The sequence below is a fragment of the Gekko japonicus genome, unplaced genomic scaffold (genome assembly GCF_001447785.1).
Source record: "Gekko japonicus isolate JY-2015 unplaced genomic scaffold, Gekko_japonicus_V1.1 scaffold11, whole genome shotgun sequence".
Classification (NCBI taxonomy): Eukaryota; Metazoa; Chordata; class Lepidosauria; order Squamata; family Gekkonidae; genus Gekko; species Gekko japonicus.
The window spans coordinates 3,292,617-3,311,019 of NW_015166418.1; the positions used below are offsets into that span (position 1 = coordinate 3,292,617).

An 18,403-nucleotide genomic window follows, 5' to 3' on the forward strand; every position below is an offset into this window, starting at 1 on the left:
GGGGGGGGGGGCAACAGTGTGAGGGCTTCTAGTGTCCTGGCCCCACTGATGGACCTCCTGATGGCACCTGGTATTTCTGGCCACTGTGTGACAGAGTGTTGGACTAGATGGGCCATTGGCCTGATCCAAAATTGGCTTCTCTTATGTTCTGATCTGGTGTAACTGGTATATACTTGATCATAAAAATAGAAAATGGGAACATAAATTTAAATGCCATACTGTAGACATCTGTTACAGTGGCTGAAGTATAACACTCTTGAGATGGAGGTACAACTTGCATATGTATTAATTTCACTAAGTGACTTCATGTTTAATATTTTTTTCTACCATAGGATCCTAAAGAACGCTTAGGATGCCATCCTCAGACAGGATTTGCAGACATTCAGGGACATCCCTTCTTTCGTAATGTAGATTGGGATCTGGTAAGTATAAGGTGTAAACAGCAGCTGTAATGATTTATTTGAGAGAATGTATGTTTCTTCATGAGCTAGCTTCTGTAATTGGTGCTTTCAGTTTGCCAAGCATTTTCAGCTGTTTCTCATGTTTGCACTTTTGTATGTAGATATGACACAGTAAAAACAGATCTATATCCTGAGGGCTGGGAGAGAGGTATATTATGGTATTCCAGAGGAGCATAAACTCTGCAAAGCTGTGGTCATCTGTGTGTGTTTCATGAGCACTGTAACCCATTATCAGACTTGTTAGTTAACCTTAATTACTTGGTGAAATCATGTCTGATGTCTGTGTTGTTCTTTTTAAGAGGTATCACCTAATGCTGTATATGTTTATTCTAAGATGGAGCAAAAACAGGTGGTTCCTCCATTTAAACCAAACATATCTGGGGAATTTGGTCTGGACAACTTTGATTCCCAGTTCACTAATGAGCCTGTTCAACTCACTCCTGATGATGAGTAAGTAAATGAATTCTTAATGAATCCTTAATTTAGTAAATCAGACAGCAAACAATCTGATTACTCTTCTGTAACAAATCTCATAGTGGTGAGTGCCTGTGGATGACTAATAGCTAAGTGGAACCTCCATATTAAAAAGCATTATGTCTTTGTATGCCACTTGCTGGTGGAGAGAAAGGAGACAGCAGAAAAGGGCTATTGCCATTATGCCATGTTTGGGTATTTAAAAATGGAACACTGGACTAAATGAACCCTTAGTCTGATCCAGGAAAGGCTCTTGTTCTTATGAACAATGACTGCCCACAGTGGTATAGGAGCGCAGTTGAAGGATACATAGTATTCTGGCTACCCTAATTTCTGAGATTGTGTTAGGATTTGTGTTAGGTGCCAATCCTGAAATTTGGAACGACTACAATAACTCTTGAGTGTGTGTACAGTACTGTCAAGTCTCATCCGTTTTAGGGTTTTCAAGGCAAGAGACTAATAGAGGTGATTGGCTATTGCTTGCTCTGCATAGCAACCCTGTACTTCCTTGGTGGTCTTCCATCCAAGTACTAACCTGACCCTGCTTAGTTTCCTGAGATCTAACGAGATTGGGGTAGCCTAGGCCACCCAGGTCAGGGCAGACAAACAGAGGTGATTTGCCATTGTGTGCCTCTGCATAGCAACCCTGGACTTTCTTGGTGGTCTCCCATCTAAATATAACTAGGGTTGACCCTGCTTCTCTTCCAAGATCAGACTAGCTTGGGCCATCCAAGTCAAGGTACAGTAACTCTTTAAGATAGCTTTATTGGTTTGATTGCTTTTTTGGTCTTAAATGGGTTTTAATGCCAGATTTTTAACAGCTGTTAATTTTTAATTACGGTTATGCTTTGTTTTTTTTTATCATGTATTAAACTTCCTCAAGTGGGTTTTCTGGAGAGGCAGCATAGAAGTTTTCAAAGTAAATAAACCTTTCCTTGGAATAGAAAAAAATAGATTTCTTAGATGGTGCTATGAGGAGAGGACAGATTTTTTGGAAGAGCAGGTCCTCCTGAAGAACAGTCCTAGGAGTATTACGTTATATGTGAGCAACTTATGGGTATAGTTCCAGCTTGGGGGGGGGGGAGTATTTAAAATGTTTCTCATATATCTTTGCTTAGAGCCTCCAAAGTCATATAGCATATATAAAAGCATGACTAAATTGTTAGTCTTTCTTCTGACTAGTAATATAAATGTGTTCTGTTTTGGAAGTTGGTAGGTAGCAGCACTGAAGTTGAATGCGGAAGTATGACCTTTGTAATCTGTCAAAATCAAAACTATTTGGGTGTCTGAAAAGAAGTGGATAGAACTGATGTGGAAAGGGCTGTAGTACAGAGTTAGTAAAGGTAAAGGTTCCCTTGCTCGAAAGCCAGTCGAATCCGACTCTAGGGTTGCGGTGCTCATCTCCGTTTCAAAGCCGAAGAGCCAGCGCTGTCCAAAGACGTTTCCGTGGTCATGTGGCCGGCATGACTAAACACCAAGGTGCACGGAACGCTGCTCCCTTCCCACCGAAGTAGTACCTATTTATCTACTTGCAATTTCTTGCTTTCGAACTGCTAGGTTGGCAGGAACAGAGTTAGTACTGGGAGGTTTTTATGGTGTGCAGTTGTATCCTGCTTGTCCAAAGCCAGTGGTGAGTTATATACTTGGAGCCAACTACACTACAGCTTCTGCTTCAGGCGTTCCATGAAACTGTAGCTTAATGATACGGTAAGGGTGTAATACCCTTCTGTGCATCTTTACAGAACTAAAATTTCTAGAGTGTTTTGGTTAAGGTATGAGAATACAATTGAAATAAAATCTTGCCTTGGAGCTTGTTTGTACTACTTCCCTTCCTGTTTTTCTCCTCTGACATAAATAGTGCTGTAACATTTTTGTGGTAGAAATCTTATGTCTCCTGTTTGCTTTTTTAGTGATATTGTGAAGAAGATTGACCAGTCTGAATTTGAAGGCTTTGAGTATATCAATCCTCTCCTGATGTCTGCCGAGGAATGCGTCTGATCGTCTCCCACTTCAAAACTGTGCCATTTGTTACTTCCTTTTTCTGCATGTGTTAGCAGCTTGCTGTTGAGATGGCAGTTGCTGAAATACATCAACCTTTTTCAGCAGCCATTTATCACCCATAAGTTTGAATTCTTCAGTTACAAGAATCTGAAATACTGTTCAAACCTGCTTTACAAAAGTTGAGCCTTCATAAGGGCAACTGTTAGCTGTCAAGCTGTCTAGTGTGGACATTGACTGACATTCTCTTTGAAATGTATTGCTCTGTATTCCAAAGGATCTTGCATTTAAGATCATAGTAATGGTATCATGGCAGGTTAGACTTTAAAACCCAGATTAGAGGATGTGACCTCTTCCTCTATTTGTTTTCAGCATGTCTGGTTACATGGGTACAATCTCAAGTTGACTTTGACACCGCTGGTTCTCAGTTGGTGATAGTAACATGCATTGCCAAAAGTATTCAGAAGATTGCAGCGGAATTGTCATGTAATGCTGCAGCCCACTCCCAAACCCTGAATTTTGGGTTTTGTCTTCCAAGTTAAAATTTAAGTTCAGCTTCTGAAACTTTCGTCTTATGTATATCTCAAAGGCTATACATTATTATTATTATTATACCTGAAGCTGTTCCTGAGCCTTGATGAAAGTGGCACAGGGTTAGTGTTAGCTTCTACCAGATTTCCTTTTTTACTGCAGCCCCCGTCCCATGTGGCTTTTGTCTGTGTAAGTCCCACCATCCTTGGTGTAGCTTTTCTGGTGTTCAAAAGAATCACCCTCCTCCTATTTTCTCCACTGTAGAAGCTAGTAGGGCCCAACATGTTTGTTTTTAATTTTGTGCATCCAAGGACAATGGACATTTTGTTGAGAACAATCGTGAGCCTGTTTCAAGAGGATTATGTTCTTGAACTTCAAAGTTTCTTCCTATTGAACTTCAAAGTTTCTTCCTATTGTTAACTAAGTTTTGTCAGGTACACATCATTTGATTTGTGAATGAGTGCCTTCCTGAGCCTGTTCTTTCAACAAGGGCTAGTAAGAGGTGTGATGTCAGTTGAAATGAACAGAACTAAACATTTAAAAAAATATATTTCACATAGGCAGGCAGCTAATTCTCACAAATAAGGCCTTGAGCTATTTTCTTCAGAATTGTGTAACTCCAAGTGTATCTGAAATGGTATTCATAATAGATTCAGGCAGCTAGTAATGTTAACTTACCACTTTAAAAAATTGAAAAGCTTCTACCATACCAGTGTCAAAGGATCTCTCTAGTGATCTTAGCCAGAGATTTCTTACACTAAATATCTTATCACTGTCCTAAACATTCACCTGTAATTTTCACATTAATTAACAAAGCACAGGAATAAAGAAAAGCCAAAATAACTGGATGGTTGAAGGTTCAAATTCTAAAGGTCTATATATGACTAATAAAAAGCAGCACAGTTTGCATTTGAAAGCTCAAAGACTTGGCTGCTTGGAGATATGTTGTCTGTACTTTTTGCTTGGTTTTTAAAATGCTTGTAAAAAGGGATTTTAAAAGTATGCACATCATAGTTGAACCTTCTGTGACGTAATATTAAAATGTATGGTACATTTGTACAGTATGGTAATTACCCATTTTAAAATATGAACTAATTTTTACAAACACTGACATGTTAAACTGAAGGAGAGAAGGTAACTTGTCTTTGCACTTGCCCTTACTATTTGAGCTGGCTCATGTTGGTTATGACTATGTTTAAGGAACTCTAATTGTATGTTGTAGTTTTGAGGGAAATCTATATATTGGGTAACTTGGTTTCTGTCTCCTTATGCTGAGTCCTTTTTCTAAAGTATCTGAAACTGGACCACTTGGGTACACTTAAGTTGCATGGTACAAAATGGCATTATCAGAGGTACATTTTTAACACATAGAAAGAGTAAAAAAATCTCACATCCAAGGTTTTTCTTCTAAGCATAAATTCAGTGATTTTACAGATGTTACATATTATGTGCTTTCTTCCTGTATCTGTGTGTAATAACTATTTCATGTTGTGGTATATCTTCCTTTGTCACCTTTAAAAAAAAAGAGTGATATGTTAAAAGCAAAATGTCAAAGATTTTTTTTATTTTCATATTTGTTTCAAACAAGTGCCATTGTATTAAATTGTTGTGTATTTTAAAAAAACATGTTAAATGTGTAGAAGCTTGTCTTAAAATGTTGATGAGGGAATTTGGTCATGAATGATAAGGGAGCATGATGTTTGGGGAATAACCTTTAGCATAAAAATTGGACTGATGGGTGCTTCTTCTTTACTGTTGCTGCTGTGTGTGTTCATTTTGCAGTCTTGGACATTATGTTGTATATCTGTATTTCTGCACACTTTTTTACTTTCCATTTTTAAGTCTCAAAATAAAACACAGCAGGGTTTTTTATTTAAATTCTTTGTTACATCCCTTTGTACTCTGGTCAAGGATTCCTTTTAGTTGTTTTATTTACTTTCAGTATGTTGTCTTCATTATTAGTGATTTAGCAGTTGTTACAACTGGTAGAGCAATCTATCACTGAACTCCAGAATCCTGATTTTACAATAGAAATCCATGTACACTGTGAACAGTGACAGGGCAGAGCTCATTTGAAGATTTAGTGATGCTAGCTGTCAGCTGGATACATACATCCCAATGTAAACATGAAGGCTTTGCTTGATGCAAAAAATGTGGAGTAACAGCATGGTGTGCTAGATTATAACACCTTGGCAGATTTTTCATGCTCCATTAAAAAATTACATTCAAGACAGGAAAGTGGAAGTTTAATAAAAGAAAAGCAGTACAAAAGCTATGGAAAGCTTGCATAATAAAACTGGGGCAGCTGCTAGAAGATTGTCTACAAGTGGAGGGAAGCATACCCTGCTGCCTCATGCGGGAGTGAATGTCTCTTCAGTAAAAGTAAAAAAAATACCCACTGGGGTTTGGTTAAAAAATGAAAAAGTTGACCCAGACAATTTAAAAATTGTCCGAACAAAAGAAAGCAATGAAACATTGCTCCACATGCAGCCAGCTGGGTGACCTTGGGTCAGTCACAACTTCTCTCAGAGCTGTTGTCTCAAGAGCAGTTTCTGTCAGAGCTTGCTCAGCCCCACCTACTTCATAGGGTGTCTGTTGTGGGTAGAGGAAGGGAAGGCGATTGAAAGCCACTCTTGAAGGGCGGGATATAAATCCCACTCTCCTTCAAAATAAAAAAAGCAATGAAACATCCCTTCTGTAACAACTTCTTCCCTAATCTGCTTGCTTCTGTATCCATTATGTCGATCTAGTTTGCAGGGCCCATGCTTCCATTGCTTGCAGCCCCCTGCTACTGAGTGAGTCTAGGCAATGCACAGCTCTTACAAATCCCCTGTGTAAAGGGGATTATGCATCTGACTGACAACTGTCACCCCCCTGAATATGGATTCCGGAGGCTGCACACCTGAGCACTGAGGTAGAGAATTTTACAGATTTTTCAAGGTCACGATCGCTTGCATGAAGTTGGAGTCCATTTTGCTGCTCGCGTGGACAAGAGGTAAACTCTGAGATTCAGTTTTTCTGAGAGATTGTTTTTAGAAAGTGGGTGGGGTTAGGTAGGTTTTTGTTCAGTAAGGCTTCTGATTAGCCACTGCAGATACCATTTTCTGTGTATATTAGAAAAAACTACTAGAATTCCAAAGGTGCTCACAGACTTAAATGGTTTGAGAACCCCTGTCATAATTCATTGTATCCATAATTCCTGACATAATTGGGGATGTGGGAGGCTCACAAGATATTTTGTAGGGAGTGGGATCACTCCATTGTCCATGTGGTTGAAATAATTTATGATTTACAAGAAGTGGCTGGGTTCTGAGTGGCAGAACTAGGTGTTTTCAGTTGGATTAAACCGAAGCAAGTGTTCCTAGACAGTTTACAAAACTTCAGGTGAGGTGACTGCACGTTCTCAAAATGGGATTAGTTCAACAGTATGCCATATTTTTGTAGGAAAAAGATATAGATATTTCAGAGTACTCACAGTAGTTTAAAAACAGATAAAACAAAATTTTAAAAATACAAAGTAAATTAGTACCAGCATCAGGGAACAATCGTAGAACCACAAGCTTGGCAGGGGGAGAGAACAAAAGCAGAATTAAAATTCTTCACATTGTGGCTGAGAATAGCCACAGAAGGTGCCAGGTGAACTTCAAGGCAAGGAAGAGTCCCACAGATACACTACCTCCCTGAAAAGGCTTGGTTTATCTGCAGGAAATTCCAGAACATAGCAAAGGCTAAGCCAATTTATGGGAGAAAGTAGTTCCATATTATTCAGGGCAGTGGACATCAAAGCCAGTGCTTTGCATTGCATCGTGAAACACATTGCCAAGCAGTGTAAATTACCGCAGAGGTAATGCAGTCTCAGCGGCATATCCTTGATAATTCCATTGCTGTGACCTGTTTTCCTAAGAAGTCTTCAAAGAAAACTCTTATGTAAAAGTGTATTGGAGTCATCAGGAGCACAACCATCTCCAGGTCACGTTTCCCAGATAAGGTCCAAGTTTTTCTCCCCCTCTCATAATACTAGAATTTGGAGGCACCCAATGAAATTGCTGGGAAATAGAACAAACCAAACTCAAGTAATTACACTGGAATTCACTGCCCGGGAGATAAAGATGGCTATGAGTACAGATAGCTTTAAAACGGAGGCAGCAACACTGGAGGACCTTGGCCTTTATGCCCTGTTTGCCCTCCTGGACAACTGGTTGGCTGTTGTGTGAACAAGGATGCTGGGCTTGATGGATCCCTGGTCTGGGTTCCAAGATGGTGTCGGGGCAGCTGCTCTGACACACGACGCACCGCAAGTGACTTGCAAATTTGTTATTTTATCTTATTTTACTTAATTTATTGCTGGACTTTTATGCAGTATAATTACTTTCTAAACAGTGGTCTGTAGCAGCATGTTTTTAGCACTATTTTGATCAGCCGAAGGATGTGTGGAGGAGTTTTAGCCTTGAGAGCTTTCCTTTGAGAGTTTTTCGCTCTTTTATATGTGCCAGCTGTTTCCTTTTTGAGTGCAATTTCTTCAGTATATATTATACGAACTGTGAGCCCCTGCCTGCAACTCCAGTTTCCTGATACTTGGCTTAAATGACAACAACACAGTAACAAGTTTATCTTAAGACAGATGAGAATGAAGCTCCAAAAGCGAGGAAGAGAAATGGAGGCTGACTCTCTACCGGCCACTAAGCAAGCCAAGATTGGAGATTACTTTGCGTCTTCTCGTGATGCACCTTCTCCAATCTCAGTGTCTAATCTCAGTCTAAATTGAGGGAGCGGTGGTGCAGGTGGTAAAAGCCTGCAGTAATTCCATCTAGCGAACAGCCATAAGGCTGTTCGAGACCCACCGCGGCCGGGGTGAGCTCCTGGCCCTTGTCCCAGCTCCCGCCCACCCAGCAGTTCGAAAGCTCTGCAAGTAGATAAATGGGTACCTGCTCCTAGGTAGCAGGGGGCACCCTCCTCCCTATGGGGCGGTGTGTGGCAGAAGTGCAGCAGAAGTACCAGAAAGCGGTGGTGTGGTGATGAGCGGTGGCGATAAATGGCGAGCGACGAGCGGTGACGACGGCAAATATCCGGCGCCGAGCAGCAGCTGAATCCGGGCGGAGACTGACTGGAAGGAGCAGAGGTGTAATGACGCAAACACGGCAGAGCCAGTGGGACAAATGCCGAAGCTATGGTCATAGCCGCGCACCACGAGGACCCGACCCGGAGGAGCTGCTACAAAAATAAGACCAGCACCAGACGCCGCCGCCAGAAAGATGGATGGTGGGAAAGGAGCCGAGCACGGATAAATGAAGCCGAGAAACAAAGAGAGCAACAACAAAGAGCCTTGCTGTCCGGATGCCGGTAGGCAGTCACACACACACACCCCCCCTATAACATGTGGCCCTAAATAGGTATAAATTGATTGTAAACCGCTCCGAGCCTACGGGAAGGAGTGGTATAGAAGTCGAATATATAAATAAATAAATAATCTTTTTGCTCCTTTGGTGGGGATTGCAGATGACTTGATGGAGCTTTCCTCACCAAACCCACCGTTAAGAACTGCGACTGAAGGAAAAGAATTCCCTCTGCCAACATCTTATGTGGGCAGCATAGAAGCACTGAATGAACTTCCAGATAACCTCTGTCTGCTTACCACAAGGACAGTGGAGTTCATCTTTACAGAGCTCCGCTTATTGCACTCAAAGCTGGATAAGCTGCTAAATGACTCTAATTTTACTCAAACTGCCTCTGCCTCTGTTAAGAATCCGGCTGTTTTTAGTTTTGAAAAGCATCCTGCCGTTTGTCCTATGAGGGAGGGGCTAGTTAAGCTACCTCCTCAACAACAGGAGAGGAAGAGGGAGAGAATAGCTCCCTCCCAACTTGTCTGGCAGCCACATAAGACTTGTTTACAAATTTGCAAGTCTAAAGGATTTGTCCCATCCTGGAGAACTGCTCCACTTGGTAAGAAACATTTAGTGGATTTACTTGGAAAGCGTATTGGTCATGTGGATATAAAAACAGTGGAGCTCCTAAATGATAATACTCAAGCTCAGAGGGTTCTACTTACTTTCCACAGCCCTAGTATTCCCAGGCTGCTATTTCGCCAGAAAGCTCTGCTAAATTCCAAAGGAATTTTCCCTAACCATGTTTTTAAAAACATGTTTTTAAATCCTATGTTGCCTATGCTTACCCCATCTAAGAGAGTGTGGGACAATATAATTCCACCTGCTGTGTTTAATAATGATTCTGCACCAACAGATTCTATTGTTCCTGACTCTAGTGCATCAAAAGATTTAAGAACAGGGAATGACTCTATTTCCAGCCCCTGCCTTTTGGATAATAAGTTACTGGATGAGGAAATTCTGGAATCCTTTAAGGCTCTACCACTGGGTGAGCAAATGTTGGTTATGGACAGAATGGAAGTTGTAAGAACTAACTTATTTAAAAATATGTTGGATAAGGCCAATACCTCCTCTGGCTCAACGACAGGGGCCGAAACTCTATTGGTTAATGAAGAATGTACTGCGATCCAGGTTCAAGCAGTTGTTCATCAATTTGAGCTCCCTGGTACCATCTCTCTATCTGTATCAAGGGAGGGGGGTGACTTCAGCTCTAAGCCCTTGGGCATAATGGACCTTTCCCGGCATGCTGATATCGTTAGCAATGGGTGTGTCAATCTTGACGAGAATAATTCCTTAGATCAACTAGTTGAAATGGACTGACTTCCGGATAGCTCTCCACCCACGATAATCAAATTTGTCTCCTGGAATATAGCGGGGTGGAGGAACAAGGCCAATGATCATGATTTTATAGAGTATCTTAAATCCTTTGATATTGTCCTTCTACAGGAGACTTGGGCCCTAACTCCCTTATCCCTTGAAGGATTTACATCTCACTCCCTTTTAGCATCCAGGGCCAGTAGTGGAGGTCGCCCCCATGCAGGCTTAACCACCTTTGTTTCTCTTAACCCTAATTTAAGATCCATTAGTCTACAAGATCGCCCCCCCATTGCCCAAGCCACTTTGATAAATTGCGGAAACTTCTCTCTAATAATACTGAACATCTACATCCCACCCTCCTCTGACAGATCTATCTTGTTTACTTATTGGTGCTAGTCTGGGCCATCCAGATGAGGTCAGGGACATTCAGAGGTGGTTTTCTATGGCCTACCTCTGCATAGCGACCCTGGGCTTCCTTGGTGGTCACCCATCCAAGTGCTAACCGGGACCGACCCTGCTTAGCTTCTGAGAGCAGACAAGTTCTGGCTACCCTGGGCCATAAATCGGCTCCTTGCACGCCTGAAATTTTTAAAAAGATCTGTAAACGTGGCCTATCCCCTGCGTGGACCGAGGGGCTTCCTGAATGCACAACTGCGCACCTGCACTGATTGTGGCTCCGGCTAAACATCCCAATTTCCCATCAGCTGCCCCGACTTCTCCTCCACCGACCGCCCTTTTCCTTTTTAAAAACTTTTCCCAAATAAAAAACAGCACAAGGACCAAGCCCGACGTAACGACCGGCCGGCCGAGAAGACGCACACCAGAGCCCTGTATGCCGCTTTGCATAATTTACCCCAAGGAGGGAACCGGAGTTGAATTCGCCTGGTGTTTTGTTTTTGTTTTTTTTAAAAAAGAATCAGATCTCCTCGGCGCTGGCTTTTCCCTCCTTCAGCGCGAAACCAATTTCCAAGTGCATCCGTGGCACGGCCCCTCTTGAACAATTCCAGCTTCATCTAATCTTTTATTTTAATGGCCTTCCGAAGCACCTCTGTATTACTCGGGGGGGGGGGGAGAATATGATTTATGTGTTTTCATCAATTCAAGTGACACGGCGTTCAGAAAGATCCCCAGCTGGGGGTGGGGTGAAGCATAACATTTAGACTTGCTCCGTCTTCGGGGGCAGGATTTCCATATTCCTGGCATAGACCGCCACCAACCCTACCGCGAGAATATGTTTTTAAACATCCTTAATGATCACCCCACTGAACAATAATCTGTTTCAGAAATGGAACAGGAAGAAGAAGAGGATGAGGAGGAAGAAGAAGAGGAGGAGGAGGAGGAGGCAGCGATTGGATTTATACCCCACCCTTCACTTGGAAGTCTCAGAGCAGCACCCTTCCCCTCCCCACAACAGACACCCCCTGATGTAGGTGGGGCTGAGAGAGCTCTTTCCAGAACTGTCCTTGAGAGAACAGCTCTGACAGAACTATGGCTTGCCCAAGGTCACCAAGCAGCTGCAAGTGGAGGAGTGGGGGCTCAAACCCGGTTCTCCCAGACTAGAGTTCACACACTTAACCACTACACCAAACTGGCTATCACTAGACCAAACGACTACACCAAACTATTGAGCAGATCAAGTTATACCCAGAGCTTTTATTGTGTTCTGCGTTATGTACAAAGACACTGCAGAAATTAATACTGGACGCAGAATTCGATCTGGGACGCAGAATTCAGACTCCAGAAATACCCCCCCTTTTTTAAAGAGCCTGTTTCTAGCCCTTGTGTGGGAGGGCCAAGATAGGTTTTGAAGCATCTGTAAAAAACGACAGTGTGGTGTAGTAGTTAGAGCGTCAGACTAGGATCCGGGTTCGAACCCCTACTCCACTGTAGTAACGTGCTTGGGTGACTTGGGCCAGTCACACAAGCTGAGCTTCACCTACCTCGCAGGGTGGTTGTGAGATTAAAAAAGGAGGGGAGAGTGTCATAAGCCGCTTTGGGAGGGAGAAAAGCGGGGAATGAATGAATGGAATGCTTAATGTAATCTCCAAAGCCATGGATGGTTTTTACAATAATCAGACAAATCCATGGACCCCGGGCCTATTCATCTCTAATAGAGCCTCCATGTTCAGGGGAACTATACCTTGCCTTCTTGCTTTCCTTGTAAGCTTTCCAGAGGCATCCTACCGGTTGCTAATGAGAACAGAATACAGCACGAACGGCTGAAACTATAGGAGAGTTACCCCGGTCGATCTCCATTGACTTCAGTCGTTTCAGACCGGAGTAACTCCAGAGAGGATTCCACTGTGTAAATGCTAGATCTGACCCAGCACAGCCCTGTTCCCTTCCTCGTGACGCATATAAGTGGAACCGGCTGTGCAAATTAATCCCCGCCCCCCGGCTGCATTTGGCAGCCCTACTCCTTGATAATCTCCCAGAATGGCCTCCTGTTTCCCCGGAAGAAATAATAGTCCTTATAGAGCAATTAAAATTAGGTAAAGCTCCAGGCCCAGATGTGATAATCCCTTAGGTACTGAAAGCTGATCCTGAGTGGTAGGCCTCCCCGCTAGCTGCTCTTTTCACTATGGTAAATAAGACTGGCCAGATGCCAGCAGCCTGGACTAATGCAATAATTGTTCCCATCTACAAAAAGGGCTGTTACCTTAATCCCTCTAATTTCAGATCAATTAGTCTTTTATCTGTTATTGGGAAACTCTATGGTAAATTTCTGCAAATAAAGCTCAGCTCCTGGATGTCCTGTAATAAAATTTTAGGGCCAGAACAGGTGAGCTGCTGTCAGGGGAAATCAGCTCTGGACCACTGTTTAGTCCTCACTCACTTGATTAATAAGTATGTGAGAAGGAAAAGGTCTAAATTGTATATTGCTTTTTCTGGATTTTAAAGGGGCTTTTGATTCAGTTTCAAGGGAACTTCTTTGTGTAAAGCTCGAGGGACTGTCTTTAGATAAGAGGTTATTATTTCTTATTAGGAAACTCTATACCTCTATGTCCTGTCAGGTTAGGTGTACCCCGTCAGGAAGACTCTCCCTTCAAATCCCTATTGGGAGGAGGGTTAAGCAGGGGTGCATTTTAGCCCCCCACTTGTTTAATCTTTTTCTTAATGATTTTGCTCTTTTTTGTCATTAGTTGATGGCCATAGCCCTAGACTCGGCTCTGCTTTCATTCCCTTGCTATTATATGTGGACGACACAGTTCTTTTGTCTACATCTCATGTTGGATTAAACCAATTATTAAATCGTTGCCACGAATATTGTGTGATTAATAGATTGGAGCTGAACTATGAAAAATCAAAGATATTGGTCTATCCCTATTCCCAGAAATTATATAAATTTGAACAGGTCAGGCACTTCAAATACTTGGGCGTCCACTTTCATTCTAGTGCCACTTGGACCCATCACCGCAGAATAGCTATTAATGTAGTGAAAGTCAGTGCTGCAGCAATCTCCCGTTTTTATTTTTCCGACTGTGGAAACCAATATGTGTCAGCTGCACTCAAAGCATTTACTGCTAAAACTGGAGCTCAATTATTGTATGGAGTACCCCTCTGGATAGATGCAATTGACACTTCAGTGGAACATGTCCATTCTACCTTCTTGCGAAAGATCATGGGGGTACCCATGTGTGTTCCATATGCTGCTTTGTTTGGTGTGCAGACAGAATTTGATGGCTACTAAGGCATGGATCCACACCATTAAATTTTGGCTGAGACTCCACTTCAACTCTGACCCCTCTAGTTATCTGTATCAATTACTTTCTGAATCTGCCAATTCTAGCTGGCTATCTCACATCGAAGCCAAAATATGCTCATTGAATTTACCCTTAGAATCTCTATCCTTGCTTTCTGAGCCTGAGGCTTTTTAAAAAATAAAATCTAGTTTATTGGGCTCAGAGTTGCCAACTCTCTATAGCTTGGCCAACAGAACCTGTTCTCCCCTAAATTTAGGGATTGTTCCAAATGCAAATCTTCCAGCTGTATATCTTTATCAATTTATAGCTCCAAATTTGCGCAGAACCATCTCCTTGGCCAGATTTAGTGTTCTTCCTTCTGCTCTTCTCTCTGGCAGATTCCAGGGGATCCCCTACTCCAGCAGGTGTTGTCCTTGTAAGAAGGACTGTGTTGAAACTGTCCCCCGTGTTCTCCTTCAGTGTCCCTTTTATCTGGTGCCCCGCCAGGATCTTCGGTATCCTATATTAGCTCAATTCGCACAGATTCCTGATGATGTTAAGGTTCTGTTTTTGCTTGATAATCAAGATATGGAAATAACCAAAATAGTAGTAAGGTTTCTTCTTAGTGCTATGGCTATACGTTTTGATAAGTAACCATTAGGTTTTTCTGCTTTCATGCTGTTTTTCTGCACCGTAGCTCCAATTTTACCCTATATGTATTTGTATTTTCCGATCTATATTTAATTTGATCTCCTATTGTATGTTTATACGTATGCCAATAAAGGCTTGTCAAAGTAAGTAAGGATCCCTGGTCTGCTCCAGCAGGCTTTTCTTATAGTCACAAAAGTCCACTGAGTTGCAGATGCCACCTAAGCATCCAAAGATGGGGCAAGATGTAAAGTTGCAGACCTGTTCCTGCAGCAGTAGTGATGCTCCATACCAGGGTCTAAGTGCGTGGACTCTAATCTGCGAGAACTGGGAGTGATTCCCCACTCCTCCACTTGCTCCTGCTGGATGACCTTGGGCAAACCATAGTTCTGGCACAGATGTTCTTGAAAAAGAGCAGTTTCTGTCGGAGCTCTCTCAGCCCCACCTACCTCACAGGGTGTCTGTGCCATAAAACATTCCTCATTTGGAATGTTCATAAAGTGACTTAAGGCTTATACATTGTATGTGGAGGGGACTGATCTCGCTCAATTGGAAGCCAGTGCAATCCAAAACAGTATTGTGTGTACTGTAAATTCAGGAAGGTACTAATGTAAGGGAGGGTGATGACTAATATTTTAAATTGTTGCTGCAGCCATGTGTCCCCTATAGACAAGTGATGCTGTTTCTTGGTAACCATACTGCTAATTATAGATTAAATGCAGAGTAGCCTCCCCTTCTTAGTAGCAAACGTAGGGTTTTATTTAAAAATAAAACCTCTTACACTGGAAACCCAGAAGGAAATGCTGGTATCTAATAGATTCCGAGGATATGATCTCACAAGACGGCTATACTCAATATTACTCTGACAATTTAAATGATTGGGCCAGTCATTTACAACAAATGGGCAAACAATCATCCATATGATGATGAATTATTACAGGAACAAATACTCAATGGAGTACTGTCACTTTAGCTTCGATGATTTTGATAAATGGTGCTGTGGTTCACTTGAACCTGAAATAGCCTAGGCCACCTTTGCATTGTGCAGGACTAGTCAAGCCGACTAAAGTTTGAATAACATAACTTGTGTCAAATTAAGAGTAGTAGGACAAATTGGCCATAATCATTTTATCATCTTTTCGTGTACCATGGTCTGCTTCCTTTAAAGTAGAAACACTAGTGAAAAATTATTTATAGAGGGACCGTCTACCATACGCAGGATAACTGTCCCCATGGAGGGGTGGCCAGTCCATTAGGTGGTGCTAGAGGATTGCCTAGGCTTAGGGCATCAGTGGCGGAGGGTGCCAACTAGCCCTGTTGCCCCCCCCCCCCGCCCCTGTGGCAGCTTATGGGGTGAGGGGGGAGACCCTGAGGCAACTGCCTTCTGGACTGAAGAATGTCTAGTCCCTCATTCCAGTCTCTCCTATAGATTCTTTAAGCCTCAACTGCCCACTGTCAAATAAAAGGGCTGATGCAAGGAATGGTAGCAGGCAATGCTCCCTCTAAGCTGTGGAGTCTTGTGAGCAAAAATTCTACTTTGTGAGCCACTGGCATTAAAGTTGTGAGTGAGCGATTTAGCTACTGCATAAATTAGTTTGCTCTAGAGCCATCCTTCCTCAGCTAAGACAAAAATGTGTGAGACAGAGGCTAAAAAACTGTGAGCTAGCTCACACTAACTCAGCTTAGAGGGAACACTGGTAGCAGGTTTGATTGAAGGCATGGTGGCAGGTAGGCTATGTGCTCCCTAAAGGTCTCTTATTTAGGAACCTGCTATACCAAGGCTGTAATTATTTGTGAGGTAAACAGAGGAGCTGCGGTGGCTCAAGTGGTTAAGATGCTGAACTGCAGGCTGTGGAAGGTCGGTAGTTCAGCAGTTTGAGACCCGGGTTGCCGCATGACGGGGTGAGCTCCCGTCTCTAATTCCAGCTCCTGCCAACCTAGCAGTTCGAAAGCAAGAAATTGCAAGTAGATAAATAGGTACCACTTCAGTGGGAAGGTAACAGCGTTCCGTGAGCCTTGGTGCTTAGTCATGCCGGCCACATGACCACGGAAATGTCTTCGGACAGCGCTGGCTCTTCGGCTTTGAAATGGAGATGAGCACCGCAACCCTAGAGTCGGATTCGACTGGCTTTCGAGCAAGGGAACCTTTACCTTTTTAAACAGAAATAACTTTTTCCTAGATATTTGACTAGACAGACAAGGCACAGATGGAAATGAATCACAAAGGTTTATTAACGGAAAACAAAGTAACCGGGTAAATGATATGCATAGATGGTTTCAATATATAAAGTAAAACTGGCTCTCAACTTCACCCCTAAAGGTTACAAACTTTTCCCCAATGAGAAGGCCTACTTTGTAGCTGAGCCTCAAGTAAAGTACATAAATCCTGAAGGGGGAGATTTAATTCCACTTTCTTCAGAGAGGTTCAAGACTGCTCTTTTTTTACCACACAGAGCTCCTTTCCACAGAACCTGTACCTGTAATTTAGGAAAGATGGGCCATTAATAGGATGCTGATTCAGGGGTCGTTTCGTAGGAAAAGAGCTAGGGGAACTCATTAGCATAACTCATTAGCATATGCCACACCCCCTGACATCACCGGAAGTGTGTCATAAGGCCACACCCCCTGACATCACCGGATGTGTGTCATAAGGCCACACCCACCACTCAGTTAGTCTTCGTCTTAAAGGTTAGTCTTAAAGGTGCTATTTGTTAGTCTTAAAAGTGCTATTTGAACTCTTGGACTATTTTGCAGCAACAGACTAACACAGACTACCTTGGGGAAGCTCCTGGATGGAGCTGGGAGTCCTTGTGGAGGCCACGTGAAGTGGCCTCGGCCAGGCAGAGGGGGAGGAAGCCAACTTACCCTCCTGCTTCTTCCTCCTCCTGCAACAGAATGAGGCTGGAAGCAGGAGCCGGCTGGAAGAAGGGGGCGGGGCTTCATCATGTGCCGGAACTGCGATCCCCCACGATCCCCCCCGAATCGACCTCTGTGCTCATTCATCACACTAAAACAAACTTTCTTCCCTAAGCTGCCCTCAAACCCTAACTAAAAGCCAAATAAAAGCCTGGCTCAGCTGACCCTCTTACGCAGAGCCACAACATCCCTGTCCAAAGGGGGGGGGGATTTCTTCACCCTACTTAAACTGAGGGTGGCTCAACCCCTCCCATTCAGTGGCGTTCCACGGGCTCTGATTGGCTGACAGTCACTTGGATTTGCATGAAGCCAAAATCACAAGGACTGGTTTAGAGCCTGGGAGGGGAGGTGGGACTTTTGAGGATGACTGCCACAGCCCCTTAGCCAGTGCCACCCACAGTAGGAGGGTCTACCCCAGGGAGCACCCCCCAGCCCTAATGGGTGGCAGGAAGACTACTCCCTCTGTTGGGGAGTGGCAGGGCAGTGGCAATAAAGGGCCAGCAGCAGTGCCAGGGAAACGCCATGTCCAGCCTCACCTGGCAGCCAGTGGATAAAAAGGGACCATCTTCCTGCCTCAGTGCAGCCTGGCAGAGGGTGGGCTCCTTCGCCATACCCTGCCTCACGCAGCTGCCAGGGATGAAGAGAGTACATGGGGCTTCTTGCCACGGGGGCCAAGGAGGGAGGGTGCAATTTTCCAGCCTCCCTGCGTTGTGAGGGGAGGGGCTTGGGCACCCAAGACTAGAACACCCCAAATCCTTGGGCTGGCCCTACTCTCATGTTCTGTGATTACTCTGCAAATGTGTAAAGCAGCTGTTGAGCAAAGCTTACTGGGAGGCAAAGGGAAATGAGTGAGAAACTGCGGATAATGGAAACTGAAAGAAATATTCTTTGACAATTTCAGACTTTTCCTATTCATAAACCGAGCTCTTTTCTACAGCTTTATTTCAAGGAATTCAACGGATGCTTTCATTTTTCATTTCTGTCACAGTGCTTG

The 18,403-nt window shown here is 43.3% G+C and overlaps 1 protein-coding gene across 1 annotated transcript in view; it reads left to right on the forward strand.

Moving 5' to 3' along the window:
• Positions 1 to 3,826, forward strand: part of PRKCI (protein kinase C, iota) — a 42,979-nt gene extending 39,153 nt beyond the window's left edge. The window contains exons 16-18 of the mRNA XM_015411584.1: positions 333 to 422; positions 796 to 911; positions 2,846 to 3,826. Of these exons, the coding sequence (XP_015267070.1) occupies positions 333 to 422; positions 796 to 911; positions 2,846 to 2,933 (294 nt within the window). The 3' untranslated portion in view covers positions 2,934 to 3,826. The remainder of the gene's footprint in view (positions 1 to 332; positions 423 to 795; positions 912 to 2,845) is intronic.
• The last annotated feature ends 14,577 nt before the right edge of the window (positions 3,827 to 18,403 follow it).